Source organism: Gossypium hirsutum, chromosome D07, assembly GCF_007990345.1.
Source record: "Gossypium hirsutum isolate 1008001.06 chromosome D07, Gossypium_hirsutum_v2.1, whole genome shotgun sequence".
NCBI lineage: Eukaryota > Viridiplantae > Streptophyta > Magnoliopsida > Malvales > Malvaceae > Gossypium > Gossypium hirsutum.
In genome coordinates this window covers 55,543,831-55,568,734 of record NC_053443.1, presented here as the reverse complement: position 1 = coordinate 55,568,734, position 24,904 = coordinate 55,543,831, and the positions used below count along the sequence as shown (strand labels likewise).

Sequence of the window (24,904 nt, the reverse complement as noted above, 5' to 3'; positions counted from 1 at the left end):
AATTAATTTGGATTTGAGTAGGGGTTTAAATAGTAATTGAGCCAAGGTCTTGTGAGCAATAAGACCATTACTAATATTAATTTAATGGAAGCCTTAAATTGCCCATCAGACCCCATTAAACATTTCTAAAATCATTTCTAGCCATTAGATTTGTTTTGCTATAAGGTTAAAATGGTAATTAAAAGAGAAATAAAAGATGGAAATATGAAAAAGATTTGATCTATCTTTCTTTACATACAACAATATATATATACATATATATAGGAAAGCTTTACATGCTCAGTCCTTCTCCATGCCGTGAGTTAATTTCAAAACTTGGCGAGTTTAGCTAAATTATGAGATTGTTAATGTTTAGCTAAATTGCCATTATTGAAGTTATAAAAATATTTACGGAGTTAATATAAAAATATCTTGAAGTTTGGTTATGAAATTTAGTTGAAAATGTATTTAATTAAGTTTAGAGACTAAATTGTAAAAATCTAATCACTATAGAATTTTAATTAGGAAAAGGCTTGGGGACCTAGATAGTAATTGTCCAAAGGACTAAAATGGTTAATAAACCAATTTTAATTAGATGTTAGTGGATGGTGGTGGATGCCATTAAATTTGATTAACGAATGATTAGTGTAATTAAATTTAATTATAAATTAACCTAAGGATATAAGCTAAATTTAGTGGTAAAGATGAAAAAAGTCATCATCTTTAACAATTAGCATCGTCCAACATTTCTTAAAGAAAGAAGAAAGCTTTGAAACTTTTGAACATTTGACCACCATTACAAGTAAGTCCCTAAGCCATTTTTCTTTGATTTTCTATAAATTTATGACCATGAAAGCTTGATTTAGCTAGCTCATGTATTAATTTTTTCAATTGTTGAGATTTTAGTAAGCTTCTATTCTTGAGGGATTGAAGTATTAGGCTTAAAATTGATAGAAAATAAGCTTAGATTATGGAAATGACTAAATTGTAAAGCTTAGTAAGCTTGGTTCGAAACTTTGTTACGTTAGGGACCAAATTAAATAAAGTGAACAACTATTATGAAATTATGCTAGGAATAGAAATTATAGGGTCCCTAATAAAAGAATGTGAAATTGGATTTTGATCCGAAGCTACATATAGAAAGATATACAAATCTTGAGTTTAAAGACTAAATTGAATAAAATGCAAAATATGCTTGGCTTTGTATTTGAATACGAATTGGATGAGTTTGGATATTGTTTATTTGTTGAAATATCATTTGTAGTTAAAAATGATGCCGAGCCGTCAAGTGGGAAAGGAAAAGCAAGAGTTGTCGACGAGTGATGTGCGATCATGGTTTGTACTTTAATTATTTGAGATCAATTTAATTGTTTTCATATTCATGTTAATTACATGATTGAATATCGAGGTGAGTATAAAATAACTGTATGAATTGAATTGTTGTGATTGATGTTGAATATCGAGATAGTGGATTGAATTGAATAAAATAGAAAACATCATTATTCCTTTGAAGCATGATATATGAATTTAAAATGGTTTGAAACATGTATATGATATGATATGATATGATATGATGAAATTGTGAATTAAGAATGGTGAAATATGAATTGAACCATATAATGTAATTGGAACAATGGTTAACCTATTAGTTGTTCGAATAAGGTCGGATATAGTTGGCATGCTATAGGGCCAAGATATGATTAGAAACCATTGTTGTCGAGCAACTCGAGGTGGTAGAATGTACACATAGTGTCATCATTTTTGGGGAACTCGGGATGATAGATCACTCAGATTGTGAAAACCATCATTGTCGGGCAACTTGGGATGGTAGTTTGTATGTAATGCCCCTAATCTGACTCCGTCACTGGATTAGGGTTACAAAACATTACTAAACAATCAAAAACAGTTGGACATTATATCATTCAATATTATAATCACAACATATAACATTCATACGCATGCAAATTGTCCCTAAATCGAGCCCTTGAGGCCCTAAAAATAGCTTAGAAATTCAAGACCAATTTGAATCAATTTAGAAAGATTTGGGACAGAGCAGTAAAATTTGAAAATAGGGGACACATGGCCGTGTGTCTCAAATGGCTGAGAGATATGCCCGTGTCTTAGGCTGTGTAACCTTCGAACTAGGGACACGGCTGTGTTCTCACCTGTGTAAGTCTGAGTAGGGTCACACGGTCGTGTCACACGCTTGTGTGCCAGGCTATGTCACACGTCCGTGTGCCAGGCCGTGTAACTCATTGACTTGCATACAAAGGACCATCAGGTGTCACACGGCCGTGTCACAAGGCTGTGTCTCACACGGCCGAGTCGCACGCCCATGTCTCGAGCCTTGTGAGCCCAAATTTACTTATTTCTTACTCAACTTCGCTCCATTATGGCATAGGTACCTACACACTTTCAAATACACATATGAGAGGTGTAATTCAACTTCAAACATTCTCAAACATAATCACATACTCATCCTTAACTTGTAACCACAACACAATTATCTCTTTAAACATACATCCATTTCATTACAAGCATTAAGGTAACCTATAGCATACCATTTCATACTTGACCTATCAAACATATTTAAGTAACAAGTAGGAAATTACAAGTTGATCAAGTGTGCAACATGTCACTACATTTTACTCAAAAGCTAGACATTTGACATAACAATACATAGGGTCCTAGTACATGCCATATACCAAAATTGAGAAATTAAGTCTACCAAGATTCCCAGATAGTGTGATTTCTGGCGTTGAGCCAATCTTCTTAGCCTTCAAAATGTGATCTACAAAATGAAAAAATTTAAAGGTAAGCTTAAATGAAGCTTAGTAAGTTCATTTAGAAATTCATAACCTTTTCAATCCAACATAGGTTTAATCAACTTAAGTATAGAGATTTCCATTATACGCAGTTTATAACAGTAATCACAACCAATTCAGTAGTTTAGTATACTCAGTGAGCATTGCTCGATTGAAATTTTCATTAGTATATCCATATATTTCTACTCATTTGGGCTTCACTCAGTATAACAGTAGAATTTGTTCGATTTAAACATCAGTTAGTAAAACAGTAAGATTTACTCAATTAAGCTCCATTCAGAATAACAATATGATTTGCTCGATTGAACTTCATTCAGTATAACAGTAAGATTTGGCTCGATAGAGCGCACTTACAGTATATGAAACGATGTTCATTAACATGTTAACAAGAATGTAAGCATTTAGGAGTATAATTAAACATACGAACTTACCGCACTAATTTGCAGGTGATTTTATAATACATGACTATTCTGTGATTTTCTCTTTCCACGATTATTAGCACGTTCTTGATCTAACAATAATAATTTCATTCGATCAATTAGAATAACAACACAATTTGATCCTTTCATTCAACTAAATCCATTTTGAAAAATTACCTATTTTCCCATTAACTTTTCATCTTATTCCATTCAGTCCTTAAGCCCTAATCATGCAATTTACTCATTTTTCCTAAACACCTATGATATCCAAATATTCCATAACTTCATATAAATCCCTATTTGCAATTATTTCACCTTAAGTACATGTAATTTATCATTTAATCAATTTAGTCCCTAAACATCAAAATCATCAAAACTCTTTTCAAAATATTGTAATCTATCATCAAAGCTCCATATTTCATCACAAACATTAAGAAATAACCTTATTCATCAATGACAGCTTTTATAACATTTAACAGTTTCACAAATTTGTCCTCGATTTAAATTGACCAAACTAAAATGAACTCAAAAACATAAAAATTACTAAAAACGAGCATCAATACACTTATCAAATCAAAGTTTAAAATTCAAAGTTGAAAACCCTAGCTTTTTCTTTCTTTTTCGTGGAGAAGATGAAGAGAAAATGAAATTTTTCTTTAAATTTTAGGTTTAATTTAATATATATAATTATGACATTTTTTTAAATACTTCAACTTTCTTAATTAAGCTTTAATAATTATAATTAATCCTAATTAAATCACTTTATTAAACATAACCTCATCAAATCCCATTAACTAATTTTTCCATGGTTAAATTGTCCATTTAGTTCCTTTAATTTAATTACTCAACTTTTACAGATTTTACAATTCAGTTCTTTCTACTTATTAAACTATCCAAACAAATAAATTTCTCAACTAAAATTTAATATGACTCTAGAAACCTCATAAATAGACTAATTAAATAATATTCAAGAAATATTCTGTCAGAATTATGGTCTCAAAACCACTGTTTCTGACACCATTAAAAATTGAGTTGTTACAATGTACATGTTTCAAAGTCAATGTTGCTGGGCAACCCGAGGTGACAGAGTATAGATCCGTGTAATTGTTCTAAGTTTGTTAATAGGGTTATAAAATATGATTTGGTGAATTGATAATTAAGATTAAATTAATTGAATTGGTATACTGGTATATATGTGTTATGTGGAAAATGACAGCATGCAGAAGACTATGCGAACTGATTTATACGAGCCTTGAGGGCCGAATCAATTTTGAACGAGTTAGTAGACTTGAGGAAGAGAATTGAATAGTAATATAAATAAAATTGGATGAAAATAAGATTGAATGACTATATAATTGTTATTAGAATGTATGGTATAATATATTTAGTGTAATTAACAATTGGATTGGTTTACAAGCATGGCATTTGAGTATTGATTATGCAAACTGGTTTTGTTGAATTGTGGCACATTTGGATTGAATTGTTATATTGCATATGCTCATTTTGTGGCTTGAATCGTAAAAGTACCTTTGAGCTTTATCATTCAGGGTACAGTTTATTTATTCTATGCCCAAGTTTAGGTAAATCTCAAAGATCTTAGACATGATTCAGTATCCAGCCAGCGGTCTTCGACTCAACAATGTTTGTATAGTCCCTTTTGTTTTGTTATTGACCGCCTCCAGACGTACTAACGTCCAGAGTGTGAATACTGCAATAAAAGATATATAAATGAAGCAATATCAACAAGTATACGGGTCCAGTTGTAATATGGTTACAATAGAGTAAGTGAGTACTCCGAGGATCATACCCAAGGGAGGTGAGTGCTAGATTAATATAAACCTAAACACTGAAAGAACTAATTATTACTTCAATTCAGCTATAGTACGAAAGTGAAGTAAAATGAGTTTTTTGGGGTTTTTATAATAATAAAAATAAAATAACAAAAAGAACTAAAATTTGAGAGATTGAAGGATAGAAATAATCAAATTTGAGTATGGGTGATTAGCTCGCTTCAGTAATCCCCATCAACTGTCGTTTTGGGTTCCTTGTCAATCAATAGTCACTATTCCAGTAGGATCTTCTGATCTTCCACTCGAATAACGAGTCAGGAAGGACTACTTATCTTCCTACCTTACAGTCCAGATCGGTTTGGGGTGAAGGTGTTCACGAATGGGCAATACCAATTTTGGGTTAATTCCCACATTGATGACTTCTTAGGGTTGTCAAGCCTAGGGTTTGTTTTACGTTCTTGTCAGGACGAGGGTTTGTTTTACGTTCTGTCTTTCCCAAACAACTTATCTATTGATTATCCCTACAAAAATAGTAACAGATCATACCTTCACTTGCTAATCCCCCATGGAGGTATTAATTCATCATGGTTTTCGTAGACAATATAGAATCGATATAAAAAGTAAACATGCTAAATAAATCAACAATATAGAGTTTATGAAAGAGCCTTTCCACAAGGTTTGATTGTCTCCACAATACAAATATCAAAAAATAGAACAAGAACAAATGAAAACAAATCTAACCTAAGAAAAGAGAAAACTGAATTTTAGGCTAAGTGAATGTTGTCCATAACATGTGAAAAAAAGCCTATTTATTGATTTTAGGTGGTTGTCGTCTTTAACCGTAGGTCAGCTGACGTTCCCAAGCTTTAAGTTTGATTGTGCATACCAAAATTTCTTTGTCTCGAGTTTAACTTCCATCTAGAGTCAATGTTGCGACACACCAGAACCTGTGTCGTGATAAAGTAGTCAGTGTACTCCTCTTAAGATATATAAAGGGGGATGTCACGACACCCATAGGCTGTGTTGTGACATCAAAGGTAGTTTTTTGATTTCTCTATTTTGCTCCCTATGTCGATGTTACGACATCAAGCATTCTGTGTTGCAACATAGCGACCAATATTTGTCTATTATGCCTTCTAGTGGTCTCCTGCACACTTATACTGTTCATCAGCTCACCCTGAGGCCTCATTTGGCCTTTAAAGTCAATAAAAGACTCAATTTGCACATTTTATTAATTTATTAAAAACTTACAAAAACATAATTAATCCTAATGAAAATATTTGTTTTCAAGCTCTTAAAGTGCGAAAATTACTTTAACCTATTACACCAAATTACGGTAGATCAATTATATGACATGTACCTAGGCCTTGAGTTGGTTTTGCATATATAACATGATCATGTTGATGTTTAGGCTAGTAATGGTTCACTAGACATGACATAATGGTATTGTACAAATTATGTTTTGAGATTGTTGATATTAAATGAAATAGGTATGCATATGTGATCCTAAGTTGGATGTAATGAATTGATATCAAGCAGCTAATAGTTGGTATGTGAAAAATGTTGTTGGTGACAAAATGAAATGGTGTTTTAATGTAAGTTGTGTTATATGCTTAGAAATGAGCTTAGGAATATAATTTTATTTCTTATTTGAATGAATAGTAGATTTGGTTTATATGATTTGGTAATTTGAGTAGGCACCAATAGGCGTTGGAAAAACGGGTTTGGAAAACACAGTGGAAAATAAATTTAGGGAAAAACTAGAGTTTTAATTTTTTTTCCAAAACAAGATCTTAGTTGTGATATTTAAAGTAATAAAAATTTAATCAAAATTGCATCTTTTCGACTTGTTTAGGATGAGCGCTTCGACTGAGTAGTCTTCTCTGCTATCCTCAAGCTCATGTCTACCAAGTGTGGGCTAGCTTCGAATCAGAAAAATTTTCACAAAAATTACCAGGGGGTAATTTTGAAATTTCTCTAAACTTTTGGGTCAAGTTGTAAATCAGAAAAATATCTCTAAAAAATTTCTGGAATAATCTTTTCAGAGAGTTTTCTCTTTACAACTTTCTCTTGAATTCAAGTATGTGTAAATAATGACCCAAGGCTCTCTTTATATAATGAAAGTTTAGAAAGTTCAATTATGATTAAACTTAATCACTTTAATATTAAATTAATATAATATAATTAGATTAAATTTAATAATAAATCTTATTAAAATAATAAAATATTTATCTATAAGGTAAACATTAAATTAAATTTGATATAAAGATAATCACTTTAAAATTAAATTAATAAAATACTATTAAGATAAGTATTAAGATAATCACTTTAAAATCAAATTCTCTGGTAGAGTCCCAGTAGGAGTGTACCTCTTCCATTGCTCAACCACCGATGACTAATCGCTGTCGGCCACTGGGACGCCACCATCGCAGCCACTGGCACCATCGTGTTCGGTGATGCAGGTGCAACAATCCTGAGCTGGTTCGACTGTTGCTGGTAAAGTCCATGTCAATGTTGACTTGATCGGTCTGGTCTAGCCACGAGTTGGACCGTTGGTCTGATTTCACATATCGAGCTTGATTCAACTAGTTTTTGGGTCTTGGTCTCAGTTTTGGGCTCTTATGCCTAATTTACGATCTCAGGCCAAATTTTCAAGTTCAATTATCCACTGGGCTAATTGTCTTACTTGAAAATTAACTTCCAAAAATATCATATTAATTTTAATTGATTTGATTAATTTAATTTTACTTGATCAAAATTAATTTTTCCAAAAATCACTTAGATTTTCCAAATTATTTTTCAAGAAAATTCTTTAATCAAATTCTCTAGTTGAACAATTTTCATGACCACCTAATTTAATTCCACATCGAATAAATTGACTCAATTAAATTATTCCCAAAGTCGTAGAATTTTCTTCTGATTCAAACGCAGTCTGATCGAGCTTTTGTTGAGCTAGCGGAGGGATCAATCGGACATATACAATTAGGCTCTAGTGATTGCAACTATGTTCAGAAGCATCGTTCTGACAATTTACAATTACTTAATTATGGAGTCAATCCACAAGAAGTACCATGAGTGAAAACTCTTTATTATATACTCTTTACAAAAGTAATTCATTAGATTGCTTTGTCCAATGACCTCGTCATGTGTGTGTTACCCTCATATGATATCCTTGATTCTTTTAAGTTAAATCTGTTCACTCAATACAATTCTATTTTATCTTATTATCACCATTGTGTCTTCTTAATGATTAATATGATCACTGTCAACAAATGACTGTGATAAATTACTCGTTCGAGAACAAGAAACTCGTGGCCACATTCCATACTTATCAATCCAAACAATGCCAATAAGAGGATATCATTTACTCTTTAATTGAGCTATGAATTCCACTGTTTCTAGGAAAGCCATGCCATACACAAGTCATGTACCCAACATATCGGTTATGGGCTCAATCATCTTTAGAGCATAATCCTCCAATTATATCAAAGCACATTAGATTGCATACGCATGGTCAGTGACTAACTCAGGATTTAGGTAAATCACACCATAAACGTCACAAGTGAATTAATTCACAAATGGATTCAGAATTAATTCATCTTGGGTCCAGTCTAATGTATCATTCTACCAAAAAATACATCTATGTCTCTACTCGTGGAGTCAACTGCTTCGATAACTAATACTAGCCATCTCCCCAATTAGAATTGTAGACGACATAATAATCCTCCTTAGTATTTGAATCAAATGCTCACTTTAACTCTTTTATGAGATTACAGACTCATTTAGATTATCTACTAAAGTAAGTTGTCTTTCTCGCAATGTAGACGTTCTTTACAGTATCAGTTATCTTCAGTTTGAACTTTAGACAATTAATGAGCTAATATTTGGTTGTTACAATTTCGCTAAGCATGCAAAATGTACAGGACATAAATACAAAAGATATAATAGTAAAATGTGAAATTAAATTTATTTATTTTTTCATCGTTCAAATAAATAGAAAATAGTTACATGTTTACTACAAATGGGCACATTTCCCAACAATAGGACCTTATGGAAATAAGTGGTCATGTTACGATGTTAGCTCTTTAATGTCGCGATAAGACCAAGTCATTGAGTTACATTATGACAAAAAACCCTTAAAGTTGTGACTTCAACCCAATATTTTGTAAGCTTTATAGTTTGGTGCTTATTTGACCTCGGGTCACCTTAAGAGCTTTCGTAAGCTCGTAAAGGACCTGAAAATAAATGTATATAATATTATGAATGAATATTATAACTAATAGTATGTATACATGGTTAAATGGAATCGTGGTTGATCGTAGTTGCTTTGGCAACAAATGTGGCATCTAATCGCTCGAACTCGGTGATCGGGTTGGGTACATTGCATCCATGAAAGAGTAATTATTAAGTTTGGATTATGTGAAGGAAAAGTTAAAATTGAAGTTGGTAATGTTGGAAACATGTTTGATTAAATGTAAGTTATAATGGTAATTATGTGTAAATAGGGACTTAATTGTAAGGGATGAGGACTTTGGGATTTATTGATATATAATGATAGTTTGAGGTCTTTAAAGTATAATTTTAAAATCTTATTTAGATTCAATTGGGTAAAATGTAAGATACATAAATATCGGATATTGGGTTTTTTAGGGACCTAATTGAATAAATGCATACATGTTTGATTTTAATGTTATATATATATATATATATAATATAATTGGTGCTTTCTAAAAGGAAATTACAAAGTCAAATTTCAATTTGATCGGGGAAATTGTAAAATACGGAGATTTCAGACATCATGATTAAAAAGGGACCAAAGTGAATATGAGTATAGTATGTTTAATTTGTAATGCTTTATATGTCTGATAATGAGAAACTGATATTGTTTCTATAACCATGTCCTTGAACAAGGCTAAATACAAGGATGAAGTGTCACAGGATAACAAAAAGATGAAAACGAGTGACGAATAGCGAAATCAGTTTGTGCTTCCAGAAGTTGATTTCAATTTATAACTTATTAAGTAGTTAATTTTACAAGGTAATGATAATGATTGATCTCATGAATTGTAAGTTATCATTACTCATAAGTTCCTTTGGATTCACTACACCTATGGTGCGGTAGAATCTTTTACCTCATAGCAACAATAACTAATCTCATTGTCATCGTTGTTTTTAAAGTCAAGTAAGCATAAGTTTAAATGTTGCTAAATAATAAATCATGTATATCTATTTGTGATTGTCACGAGGCTAGAACTTCCGTCTCGCAATCCTTGCGGCCTTAGGCGATTTCTTGGGTTCAAATCCACCTAAGTCGGCCTAACTCTTGTAAAGTGGGAATTCTTGATAGAAATTCTCCAAGGCACTAAAAATAAAGTTGAAGCAACTTAAAATGAAAGAGCAACGAAATAACAGAAAAATCTATAAGAAAGCAACACTCATAGAATTCTCTACTTTTCTGATCCAAACCTCATGATCATCACTCCATGTAGAGCTTTACGAAATTATTTCTGCTTCAGAGCAACCAAAGAAGATGATGAAGGAGGGAATAAAATAATACAAAATTGGAAAGAACTTACCCTGGGAATTCATTTCTCAACTATTTATAGCCCTTTACACACGATCTTCAACCATATAGAAACCATCCATTGATAATCATTTTGTCTCCCACAAATGAACCAATTGGTTCTAATCTAACTAAACCAAATTTAGAACTCAATTATGTCCAAATCAGCCTCTAAATTTCCCTGATTTTTCAGTAGAAGCCGTCAACTTACGACTTATTTCAATTTAATCCATCAATTATTCCTAATTTCTGAACTTAAAGAAAATCAAGTATGACAGAGGTTTTGGGATGTCTCGATATCGCGATACCCATTACTCGGTATCGCGATATCACTATATCTAGCCTTGATTCTCTTCATTTCAACACTGTTAGAGGTATCACGAGTTCCATGCTTCGATATCGAGATACCCCTTTATAGGTGATGTTTTCTTCACATTCGGGCCACCACCGACTCCCTACAACACTCAATTAACTTTTTAGGTTCCTCATGGCACGATTGGGCAATTTGGGACTCAAAAATGAATTATAACTAATAAAAACAATTTATTAACAACAAAACTACAAATAAAAATAACTAAAGAAAAGACACCTAATTTGCTTGAGAATAAGCTCTTTAAGTGTAATGGAGAGTCTAATTTAACGTATCAAATTACGACAGATCACCTGGCTCGAACCCAACCTAGCCTGGCCCCAAACCCGACTGATGAACACCTCTAGTAATGTATTAGTTGCAATAATCTCATGTTTTAATGATCAGTTTCTGAATGTTAAGTTAATGTTTTAAGATAGATTGGTATAATGGTTTCGTATAGGTATGATTTGACATTTTTATTGCTTGTAATAAAAATTACATTTTAGCATTTTTACCATTTGGTCTCGAGACAATGATGTTATTGTCTCGAGAAATCAAGAACAAAATGATCATTATAGGAATTTTTGGGTAATGGTCTCAAGACATGTTAATTTTCAAGTCTCAAGATAGGTGCTTTTTCATCTTGAGACATCTAAACATCGAACCTAAAGTCTAAAAATAGGGGAGCTATGTCCCGAGACCTATCTTGAGACATAAAGATCAATGTAATGAGACATAGACTCCAATGTCTTGAGTCACCAAAACATCGAATGTAAGGATCTAAAATAGGGGAAGCATGTCTTGAGACACATTTTTTATTTTTGTTAATTTGAGTTGGATTCGAATCCTAACTGTGTAATTGATCCCGAATAATCCCGGGACTTCCTAAATGTGAATGTTGTATTTTTACAATGCTAGATCATACTCATAAATAAAAATGGTTTGAATTATGTCATGATTACATGTTTAATGATTTTGTAAATAATTTGAGTTAGTTTGAGTTGCTTCGGCAATGTAATATGACATCATACACTTGGATCTGGCGATCGAGTTAGGTGTAAGGTGTCACAAATTAGCCATTATAGTTTTATAGAACAAGATCAATTAAAGTTATTTACTCATAGATTTTAGTACAGCAAAGTCGTCATAACTTTAACAAAATTAGAATTGGGTTGATAAAAAAACTTAACTGAGTGAATTAATTAAAATTATTTTAATTAATTAAATAAATACTATTTTGGAAATAAAAAATTAGTTATTGGATTGGATAAACCATATAAGTTAGTTTGAAGACTGAAAAATACATAACATTAGACCAAATACATGAATGAACCCAATAAGACCATTTAATATGGGATGGGTGACACCAAAGATTCTTAGAAAGGATGTGTCGTTGCCCACCATAATGAGTCATAGTGGTATTATATTTTTTATTATAATATTATTATTTTGTCTCATCTTGTTCAAGTAGAACTCTTATGAATTTCCCTATAAATAGGAACTATGGGCTAGGTCAAAACAAACACATCATTGAATGTAGTTACTTTGCTAGTAAATAATGAGATTTATTATCCTTAAATAAAATCTATTTTTTAGAAAACTTGAGTGAGGTTTCTTACTCGTAGAAAAAATTAATTTTCCCCATTGAAAAATTAAAAAATTTTCATTGTTTGATCAATTTGTGAATTAGAATATACTTTCTAAGCAAACCAAGTGTAACACCCCAAACTCGGCCTAGATGTTATGGCCGAGTCTGGAGGTGCCACAAAGAAGGGTTTTGAAAACTGAGTCGTTTCGATAAATCATTCAAGTTTTATAACTCATAATCGTTTATATCTATTATCGAAAATGTTATTTAATTAATTTATTTGCCAAAACGTAATTTGCAGCAAAAGTTATAGAAACTGTTGTATTAGAAAATCTCGTTCGTATTTTTGAAAAACCTTTGTTTTAGTAAAATCATGTTTTAGATAACCGTTGCAAATAAAGTGTAAAAACGAAAATCCAAATCCCAAAATTAAACCAAATAGTCTGGAGAGTCCAATTATTACAAAACCCCCAGAAATAATCCTTAAATTAAAATAAAAGCCATAATCTTAAATAGATTACGAACTAGTGGTCACTGTGAGAATCCATCACATCGATCCATCTAAGTCTGTGGATTACCTGAACAGAACAGATAAATATATGTGAGTTTTCGTAAACTCAGTGTGTAATCCAATAAAAATAGACTTGCAATACATACAAAAATCTCATATACAGTCAGATAAAGATTCGGACTCATGTCCATTTCAGATACAAATAACAGAATCAGATAAGCAGTACATATATGCATAATCCTACCCCCATCCTTTACACACCATCTCCGACCATCCCAACACACCATTTGGGGTTAAAAACACCCACCCATCCCTACACACCATATAATGTCGATGCGACACATTACAGATAATATGCAATCAAGCTGCCAGAATATAGACAAAGTGTTCCCGTACAGATCACTTCCTCCACATATACAAAACCCACCCCAATCACAGATACCGAAATAACAGATATAGTTATATCATGCATAACATGCTCATTTACAGATTGCATATATATACTTTAAATAGAACAGACATACATATCGAAATCTTACAAAATGCAGCCTATCAGAATATCAGATCACATTACTCAGGGTTTGGTTTGCCCTTACCGACCCTACGGTAGGTCCATAGTCGATCAGAACGAACCGTGTGACCCTAGGAAAAATTTTAGAATTACAGGCCCACATGCTCATGTGGGTCCACACGCCCAGATTGACCTTGCCCGTGTGGCCCACACAGCCACACCCATACCATCACACGACCGTGTCTTGCGCACGACCATGCCCTCGTCAAACACACGATCGTGTCTCGCACACGACCAACCACATGACCAAGCACAAGCTTGTGTGACGTCGACATAATGGTTTTTTAGCTTTCGCCGAAGTTTGATTTTTTACATTTTGGGAACACAGCTGTTACGGTTTTGATACAAAACCAGCCCCGAGGCCACCAGCACCTAAAAATAGAACCCCAATACCCTATTAGCAACCAATTTACAAGTCTAACACGATTACCCAATTACGCAAAACAAATTGACTTACCACTTACCAAAAACAATCACAACCTCAAATCAAGCTGTTGAAGTGAAAATCAATACTTCACCTCCTTCACCTAAGAAACAGAATTCATCGATTACTCACAAATTATCGGCTCTCATTAACATTGCCCACAACTCAAAAACTAATCGTTAACAATAAACAAAATTGCACTTACCAAGCCGATTGAAGAACCCCAAAAATTGCAGTAGTAAGAATTTGAACGAGAAAAACGACAACAATCAGAAGAAGGAAACAAAAATTGTAAGTGAGAAAACAATGGAGGAGGGGAAAACGTCAAAAAGAGGAAGTTTTAGGAAAAAGAAAAACAAAAATTAAAAAAAATATGATAATCTCCCACTAACCAATTAACTCACAACCACCTCAAAATTTTAGCTTTACCAAAACTCTAGCAGTCAATCGAGCAAAAATTAACACCCTTGCTCACACAAGGATTCAAACACAAGACATCCAACTTAACAACCCCTTACCAATTGAACCAATAAGCTCATTTATATATAAATTAAGAGACAATTTATATAAACCCACTCGACGAGGGTAAGGCTTGGATCTAAAATAACAAAATTTAACAAAAGTGGGACTTGAACCCAATACCTCACACACACACCCAGAACATTTAACCACTAAAGAAGGTACCCATATGTGTTAAAATTTACAGAAACATGAATAAATAAATCAGGGCGTTACACCAAGGTTTTGGGAATAACGAAGAATATCATGTTGGTTGAAATCTAGGAAAGGGCTAGAACCGCTAAGCCGAAAACACAAGCAATAAGTTAGTAAAGTTTATTATTATATGTAACATAAAATCTTGAATTTTAGAACAATTTTAAATTTCTGTTGTTCAAACAAAGTTTTCTAAATGATTTTTCCAACATCTATTTTCATTGGCGAGCTCATAAGTAGTTTTTACAACATTCACTTCACTCATATATTGTAAGCTATGAGTCTTGTTAAGGATAGTAAATCCAACCTACTCATTGTGAAATGAAGAGCATCGATCAAGTTTGAGACTTTGTTAGAATAGTCTTTGTCCCAACTATTCTAAAAATGTTTTATGCACTTGAAAATGTCAACCTTATTAATATTTCACTCCCAATAAATCTTACTAAGATACCTTAGAACTCTAATTCATATAAATTTCCAAAAAAATAGTATCTTTAATCAACATCAATTATGATAGAGAAAAGTTTAGACAATATTGTCTTTATTTACTGGTAGTAGTTCCATACTTCTCATAATCTTATTTATCTTTTTACTTGATAATGGCTTAGTAAGGTGGTGGTCAATCAACCTATGATTAGTGGGTAATTGCATGAGCTCTATTTTATCTCTTTTCAACACATCTCTTATACAATTATATCTCATAGGATAAATTTTATATCTAAATTGCACTTTAATTATAATCTCAAGTTAACAAATTAAACAATGATGGATGTTTATCTTCTCAAAATTAACATACCTTTTAACAAGAAGACTTTAATTTTAACTCATTCAAATTGTCTTACCTTGTCTTTTTGTCTCCTATATCATCATCAACATCTCTATACATTCACTTCATTGTTGTTTAAGTTATAGAAAATAAAGCTCTCATATCTTTAATAACAAGAGAAAATATTTGGATTATAACTTTAAAATGTACCATCATACTTTCTCAAAAATTGTAAAGATAAAATCAATTCATTTTGGATGCTAAACTATAATGCAAAACCTTCATTTATAGTTAATCAATGGGTAAATAAGTCTCTTCCAAAAACCCATAACTATTCTCTTTAAAGAAATACACAAAATTTTTCACTAAAGAATTTGACTTAAGACCAAATAATTAGTTCAAGAAACATTTTTATCATTCAAAAATTTTAAACTAAAATTTAAATAAAAAGTTTTTGATTAATAATTTAATAGATATTTTATATCTTTTAAATTTAAACTATTCAATGAAAAGTTTCTTTGAATAGTTTAAATTATTTGAGGTAGAGGATAGGAGTAACACGGTTCAAATTCATATGAAACAGGTGTCTGACAAGAGTTTTAACCGCCACTCCATTCAAGTCAAGATAAGCTTTTAAATCTTGTTACCCACAAACATTATTCATGCATACAATATATAGGAGAATAGTATAATTCAACTCTCTTATTTTCTCAATTTAAAAATTTTAGTCTAATCATTATTATAACTGATAGTTTTTATTAAAATTTGTTAACTTATCATATTTATTTTCTAATAATCATATGTTATATTAATGTTATGTGAAGATAATTTAACCAAAATTCTAAGTTGACAAATATTGACAAAAAAATACTTATGATTATAATGATTAAACTGAAAATTTTCAATTAAAAAATAAGAAAAATGTTTAAATTCTATTTATCTACATGAACTAGAATCATATTTTAAAAAAAAAACCAAGTCTTTACATTCATTTATGCAACACATAAAATATAAATGATGAAATTTGGGCATCCTTGTTAATTTCATAGTACCATTAACATTTCTATGTCTTGTTTCTTATCTTGGAATTTAATGAGGGAAACCATATATGGAATGTGTAGAAAGCCTCTGGAAAAGGTGGAGATACTGACAATTGACATATTCCCTTGCCAATTTCCATTTCCAATCAAAAAATAAAACATTATAAAAACTTGTGGATGGAGATGGTTTAAAGATAAGGTTTATGGGGTCACATCTCACATAATTTTTTTATTCATTCGATTATGAAAAAGTTATAAATTAAAACAATATTTAAAAATTCAAAATAATTGAGTAATCAAAAATTATAAAATTAAATAATTAAATGACTATTTCGTAATCTTTTATAGTTGAGTGACCAGAAAAATATTAATAGTTAAATAATTATTTTATAATATTTTATAGTGTAATGACTACTACAGTTCACCCGAATCTCATCTATTAATTATTACATAAAAATAAAAAATCTCATTATTCTTTTTTTTTCTTCTGAAAATCCTATTATTTATTTATTGATGACATTACTTTTGATATATTTTGATTTGTTTGTGAAATACAACTAATGAGTCAATGTCATAAGCAAAGTGGTTCAAGATCTATTTATTTGGGACTATGATGAAAGAAAGAAAGAAAGAAAGAAATAAAGAAATAAAAGGGTCTAAAGTCATTTGAATGGTCCCCTCCTTATCTTAGAGAGAGGATAAATATTGAATTTCTTATATAATATAAAAATAACATTTTATAAGTGGAGCAATAAAAGGGTATAATATATAATTTGACCTTTAAATTTATCTAATTGTAGTTAGTTGATTTCTTTTTTTTTTTTTACTTAGTTGGTCCTGAACTTGTATTCCATCAGTATAAGCATAAATTAAAGGTGTTAGTGTGAAGGTACCAACTTGATTAACAAAATACAAATTTAAGGACTAATTAAGTACAAATGAACAAATTTAGGACCAAATTATATATTATCCCTAACAAAAGAAAATTATGTTTTAAGTGTTTAGTTGGATGAAACTGGCACTTTTTAAAGTACCTAAAAACACATGCTTAATAAATGTAAGGAATTTGATTTTGATATTTTAATATATTCTAATAATTTTCATTTTATTTATATTTACATGATGGAGAAGAAAACTCTCCAAATTTGCCATATTTATAAATAAGATAGTTCTAATTGTCTCATTTAGCATTAAAAAATAGGAATTTAAGAGAATTAATTTCAAAGCAAGATTGTGTTGAAAGGAAGTAAATGTTTGAGAAAATTAGGGTATATTTGGATATGGTGCATTTAACTTCTTCTTTTTTTAATCTCGAATTACGGTATTAAATTTTATCGTCATCATTATTTTTATACTAATTACAGATAAATATACTGTCTAATTTAAACTCACCATTAATTGTTTAAAAAGTAATTAAAGTTGTTAAACAAAAATAAATTGGTGAATATCGTGAACTGACAGAAGTTGTAATGAAGTGAAAGCCTAACGTCCAACATGGCAAAGATTATGTCCAAAAACTACTGAAATTGTACAATAAAATATGATTGTAAAATTTAAATAATTTATATCTAGACCTAATTATTGGTCGGTTTGGGTTAATATAATATTTTAGGTTTAATTTTTAGGTTTGGGCTTGAAAATAGGTCTAAATTTTTGCCTAAGTTAAACCCACATAAAAATACTAAACCCAAGCCTGATTTGTCTCACTCGTATTAATTTTTTATATAAAAATAAATTTTAAAAAATATAATAGATCAAATCTACTGGAAACATTAAAATAAATGTTTCCTAATTAATTGAAAATGCATTAAAAAAGTTTTTATACTTAAATAACATTAAAATAGTTACAACTTAACAAATAAATGCCTCTAAAATAATAGAAAAATTAACAATAAAATAAAAGTTATATAATATCCAATTAATGACAATATAATAGTAAAATAACAGCAAAGCAGCCACAAACAACAACAAAAAAACAGTAAAAGAAAACTTTTTCGGCTAGATTTGGGATGGGCCAGGCCCAAACAAAAAAAACTTACCTAAGGTTTGACCCATTTAGAAAACGACGGATCTTATTTTTTCCCAAACCCATTTTTAAATATTATATTTTTGCTCAAATCTTTGGGCATAGACAGATGACTCGTTATCAAGTCTATTTATATCTCTTATCTAGTATAATATAATAATATATATATATCAAGTGGAGTGTACGGGGAAAGATTAGGTAAATACAATAATATTAGTAAGTAGAAAAATATGAATGAAGGAATGCATGACCCCATAATCACAAGTAGGCAAGACCCTAAGTGACCAATTTACGTGATTAATACCAAAGATTTGAAAACAGGGTATATAGTTGAAGTTACTATAAAAAACAGAGGCAATCCTAATTAGTAATTAGTAGTTGTAATTTTTATTGGGAGTAGAGCTTAAAGAAATAATAATAGAGAGCAAAATCAACCATTTTTGCGTAAATATGCGGTCATGATCCCAACTAAACTGCGTCCTGTTCGTTTTCATTTATTCTCTCAGGTCAGAATCATCTAATTCATCAAAATAGAGTTCTGTTTTGGTTGTAATTTCTTTGTGGGGGTCACTCTGTTTTCGTTTCAATTTTATATTCTTTTAGTGTAGTTTATTATTAGAAGATTTTAAGTTCTGGGGTTTTTTTTTTTAAGGGTTGATTGATGTTTTGAGTGGCTTTCAAGCTTCTTTTTCTTCTTTGCTGATTGACCAAGTAGGTAAAGAAAAACTGGGTTTTCATGAGTTCATCTCAGTCCTTGTTTGAAATGTAAGTCCCCAAAATGAGTTGAATAGATGCTTGTTTTGAATGAATCTATTTAGATTTGATTATATCTGTGTTTATGTATCTGATTTTTTTCTGATACAAAGGAATTCTTGAAGATTATTGATTTAATCTTTTTAGAAAAATGAAGGTTTCCATGTCTGAATTGAGTGTTAGAAGTTTCAAAATTTCATGCCTTTTTTTTTTGCACTTTTTGATGATTCATCCATCCCTGGGTCTGTTATGTCAAGTTTGAAATTCAAACCCATAGATCTGTTAGCATCCATTCATCCTTGTTTTTTAAATTTTGTTGAAAAAAATTAAATAGTATTAATTTTGTTTTCCAGGTCTAAAACATATTAGAGCTTGGAAATCATGAATTTCAGAAAAGGGAACTTGGTGGAGGTATTAAGAGGAGAAGATGATCCATGCGGCTCCTGGTTTACTGCTAATATTGTTTCGGCGGACGTCGAAAACTGTGTTGTTAGATACAAACTGCTGATGGACCATGAAGGAAAACAAGTGGTGGAGAAGCTTCAAAGGAAGGATGTTAGACCCTTACCTCCAAGTGTAAATTGGAAGAGTTGGGTAGTCGGCGATGTAGCTGAGGTGTTTGATAACCGGTGTTGGAGGGTTGGAAAGATCACAAAGGTGTTAAAGAACAACCACCGATTTGTCATTAAGTTCTTTGGGTCAATCCAACTTATGGAATTTCATGGGTCGAGTTTAAGGATTAGACAGGCTTGGGATGGCAAGAAGTGGATGGTGAGGGGGAAGGTAATGGCCTATTTCATCTTTGCTTTTCACCTATTTCTCTTTTGTTGATGATATGAACTCAATGACTATTTTATAGTCTATGGCATAGTTGCCTTGTGTTGTAAACTGACTAGGAGAACTCAATCCTTAATGCTATTCTTGTAATAATCGTTGCAGTTTTTTCGATTTGATATTATGAGAGAACTTAAGAACAAACTTATGTAACAAGTCCTCACTGATATGTTGAACCTACTGCTACCGCTATATCTAAACCAGACTGACTACGTATAATTGCAGGTTGCTCAGTGTGAAGGCTTGACCAACAATTTCACACCAAAATTTCCAAATCGTGCTGGTGGCTTGCTTTTCAGGACTTCATGTCATTTAACCAAAATCCCACACTTTAGGGAGAAGGATAGAGAGGGAATGCCTAAGGGCAGAGCTGATAATGCCACCTTGCGTATGTCCTTGAGAGCTGCAAATAAAGGCTATGACCATCACTCTGAAGAATGCGACCCCATCTTCAGACGAACCCTTAGGAGAAGGAAATTACCGCCTTTCTCTAGAGGTTGCAACGACAAAACTCTTAAGAGAACACATCCTTTGTTCAACCAGGTAGACGATATTTCTTTCCCGCATGTAGTAGGGCTTGATGGAGAAGTCATTAAGCAATCAGCTAAAAGGATCAAAAACACAACTCCTCACTGTTTATATGATTCTTCTAGACCTGTTTTGTCTTCTAAAGATAGTGACCAATGCTCAGTTGCTAGTTGTAGTTCTAACGGTGTAGCTGACTACGCTGGCCAAATTTCTCATATACCATCAGGAAGCACAGCTGATAATTCTGATGCCGAGTCATCATTCCCCTATTCATGTGGCAAGAGGGACTTACAGTTGTCCCCTGCTGATAAGGTTGTTGACATCCATGAACTTGAGCTTCGTGCTTACAAGTCAACAGTGGAGGCATTGTATGCTTCGGGTCCTTTAACTTGGGAGCAGGAGTTCCTGTTAACAAATCTCCGCCTTTCCCTTAACATTTCCGACGAGGAACACCTGCTCCAGCTGAGGCACCTTTTGTCTGCTCAAGTTATGCGATAGTATCATGTGTATCTTGCTAAGTGCACCGATTTAATCAGTTTGAGGCTCAACCGCTCGGAAAATGACAGTTTTGAGTCGAGACCTGTGGGGGCTATTGCAGCTAATTCTCTTGTAGGCGGCAGCATATGACCTTAACCTTCCTAGTGTATATAATGTGTAAATTATTTTCCAGGAATTCAGTTTTACTTCTTGAAGCTTAGAGCCAATAACAGAAATTTATGTCTTATAAAAGTAATTTGACTGAATAAATTTCTATAGGTTTTGTTTTTGTAATATCAATCGTATTCTGAGTTTCTTATTTTGTTAATTCACTACACGTCCACCACGTAACACTATCATTGCTACCGAGCAAGGCAAACTTTACCAGATGACGAGCAGGTTGGTGTCCGGATCCCAATTTGATTAAACCTTACAACACACTAATCTAAGAACAAGAGATTTAATAGAATTGATCAAAATTCCGAAGCTGGACACTATAGGGTCATTGCCTCTTAAGGAAAATTGGTAACAACCAAAGAATAACTTTCAATCTCGACTAAATTTACCTGCAAATCAACAAGCATCTAACGGGCCTAGCATTAGCATCAAACTTGCTTGGGGCAAGGGTTTTCGACGAGTAGAAATCGAAAATGACAATGCTTTTCTCATTCGCTGCAGCAGATAGCAGCTTCTAAGCTGCGGTTAGTTGTTCACCAGCTGTGTCGGCGTGACTGGGGCATTCGGTTGAGGCAAATCAAGAAAGAGCACAATGCAGTAGCCGACCACATGGCGAAGCTTGCTTTACCAGAGTACAGTACACTGATCATCTTTGATACACCACTAACATTGGTCTTGACCTTGTTAGTTGAAGATATCAGCAAGTATTGTGATGAGTTGAGCTCTAAGCAAGCCTATACCAGTCAACGATTGTACTTATTTTTTCTCTATAAAAAAATATCAAATAATTTTTTTTGGTACTTTTCATGTCTATTTTATGGTCCCATATTCAGGGTTTGTGGTTGCCCTTCTAACAATGTCATCTCCAAAATTCAATCTCCGTTCTCTTCTTGAGAGTGCAATATGTCTTGCCACTGCACCCAACACTCAATTGTCATTAAGAGATGATTTCATAATTATACAAGATTTTTATTGAAATATTATAAAAAAAATTATTTGTGAAAATAACATGAATTTGAAATTATTTTCAAACCAATATATTTTCTGTAGTATTCACCGGTGTCGCATAGGAGGTATGGGGCACCATAATTGAGGGTTATTTAAAAAATAGATTTTTAACTGGTGTAAGCTACTTACATGTGACACCCTTTAATTTGACCAAAACAATGAAAAAGAATTATATGGGTGTCGCCTATTTAGCATGTGACATCTAATCGAGTTGATTGAGATTGAAAAGTTATTGGATTGTTGGAGAAAAAATATGAAAAATTTACACGAGTGTCCTCCAACTGTTATGTGACATCTGTCTTGAATTAAAACACATTCACAATTATTTTACTTCCCTCAACCTCCGTCCAACTCTAAACGCTCAAACTCACCTATAAAATCCCCTAACCATTTAACACAAAAATACATCCTTTTAGGGCGTGTTTGGTTTGCTGAATCTTAGATTATATTTCATAATAAGATTACGAGAATGTAAGATTATAAGTGGAATATAAGATTACCTTTTTTAACTTATTTTGCTAGAATGTAAGATTCAAGTGTTTGGTTGGCAGATTGTAAGATTATTTAAAAGTAAGTTTTACTAAATTGTTCTTTGTATATAATTATTGTTTTTATAAGTTCAATATTTTTTAGTCTTAAATTTTTCATAAAATCATAATAACTTAATAAATTCATTTTCATTACACATTGATTTATAATGTCCAGCATGACTAGTGCGGTTTTAACTGCAAGCAGACAATGTCAGTTGTAATATTTATAGTGTTCAATGGAACACCGAAGTATTCCATGGGGTCGAACCCAAAGGAGTCGATGAGTAAGCAATTTCTAAACTACACACATGTAATTAAAGGAGTCTAGCTAACTACTCACTAAGTACCATATTTCGACAGGTTATTCACAAGTTTAATTGTGCTAATTAATTACCTAAAAACAACACTAAATGTAAATAAAACCAAATATGGAACTAACAAATACGATAATAGGTAGCGGGTAGTTGATTTCCATGAGGTTGGTTAACCTTCGAGTTAAGGATATAAATCGCTATTACTCCTAAATTGGTGCAATTTTACCTCTCAGCCTCAACTTTACCAATTTTGACAAATTAGTTAGTTTATCTCTCGATCTCACCAAACTACCCCGAGACTATCAACTTGATGGTCGATAAGATCTTCTCTAGGGTCGTTAATACTAAGTTTTGAAGTCTATTCGATTTAGTTTAGTTTTTACGATTTAGTCCCTGAACTAAAAAATCAATTACCCATCACTTCCATCAAACAACCACTTAGAATTTAGCTACACATAAACATGTTTAAGCAAACAAACATCCAAAAATCATAAAAACTAAGCATAAATGCTAAATGCAAGGAAAATGATAAAGGCTTGAGCTTTTCTTGAAAAAGCTTGAATGCAATAAAAATGGCAACAAAAGAAATGTAAAATAGCACTTAAAAAATCAAATTTTTAATGGAGAAACAAAAAGAAAACTGAGTTATATTAATACTAGGGATTAAACTGAAATAACTAGAAATTTAAAGGGATAAGCAAGTAAATAAAGTCTAGCTACAATAATAACTAACTTAACTAACTACCACAATACAAAGAAAAACTAAAGAGAAGCAGAAAACTAAACCCTAAGCTATGGAAAAGAAAAATTAAACCCTAAAAGATGAAGAGAAAATAAGAAAACAAAGTTAAAGTGTTGTGTCTTGTGTGTCTTCTCTCTCCAGCCAAGCTTTGACTTTTTTAACAGGCATTAAACCATATTTTTGTTGATCAAAATGCTCATCAGTGTGTGTTTTTGATTGGTGTTGAAGTTAGATAAAGACTACATCTACATTCATTTTTTGTCCTCTTATGACAGTGGTATCGCGATACCTACGGTCTAGTATCACGATACCCTCGTTAGACTTGAAATGGGGAATCCTTGGGAGGTTGGGTATTGCGATACCCATGGCTGGTATCATGATACTACTGTAGATGACCTTAATCCCTTTTGTTTCAGCACTATCAGGGGTATCACAACTTTCATGCTTCAATATCGTGATACCCACTTCTAGGTGATGTTTTCGCTCTTGTTCGGGCCACCGTTAACTCCCTACAACACTCAATCCACTGTTAGGTTCATTTGGCCAATTCGAGTCTCAAAAATAGTGTAAAACACATTAATTCACTTATTAAAGTAAAAAGCAAAAAATAACTAAAAACATGATAAAAACATTCAAATTGCTCGAGAATAAGCTCATCAAGTGTAACGTGGAGCCTAATTTAACATATCAAATTACAATAGATCAAAGTTAAACGAGAGTAAATCTTGAGGAAATGAGAGAAAAGATTGGTTCAAAAATTACTCGACATTGTGTGAGGATGATGCCAAGATTGTTCTACAAATTTCCAATTTTATCAAATCCTCGTATGTACAATGAGATGTAACTAGTAGATAATGAGGACGTGGAGACAATAATAACAGTGCATTGCTCCACTGGTGACATTGAAGCAATGAAGCTGTACATTGAGTTGGAGGATGTTAATAAAGGAAATAGGGCAGCTAATCTTCCTACA

The 24,904-nt window shown here is 32.1% G+C and overlaps 1 protein-coding gene across 2 annotated transcripts; it reads left to right on the top strand.

Moving 5' to 3' along the window:
- Positions 1-18,665: 18,665 nt before the first annotated feature.
- On the top strand, positions 18,666-21,454 carry LOC121219573 (uncharacterized). 2 transcript variants are annotated; one of them, XM_041097955.1, is made up of 3 exons: positions 18,666-19,074; positions 19,675-20,104; positions 20,381-21,454. In XM_041097955.1, exons 2-3 carry the CDS (start codon positions 19,703-19,705, stop codon positions 21,179-21,181), a joined length of 1,203 nt encoding a protein of 400 aa, XP_040953889.1. In that variant the 5' UTR covers positions 18,666-19,074; positions 19,675-19,702; the 3' UTR covers positions 21,182-21,454. The 2 variants fall into 2 exon arrangements, with proteins under 2 accessions (XP_040953889.1, XP_040953888.1); XM_041097954.1 differs by having other exon boundaries at positions 18,765-19,333.
- Positions 21,455-24,904: the final 3,450 nt, after the last annotated feature.

What these genes read in the sequence shown, in the direction of transcription:
- LOC121219573 (XM_041097955.1), top strand. Translation starts at nt 19,703, where the DNA reads ATGAATTTCAGAAAAGGGAACTTGGTGGAGGTATTAAGAGGAGAAGAT. An exon ending in AGTGGATGGTGAGGGGGAAG is followed by an intron (nt 20,105 to 20,380) that starts GTAATGGCCTAT and finishes GTATAATTGCAG; the next exon opens with GTTGCTCAGTGTGAAGGCTT.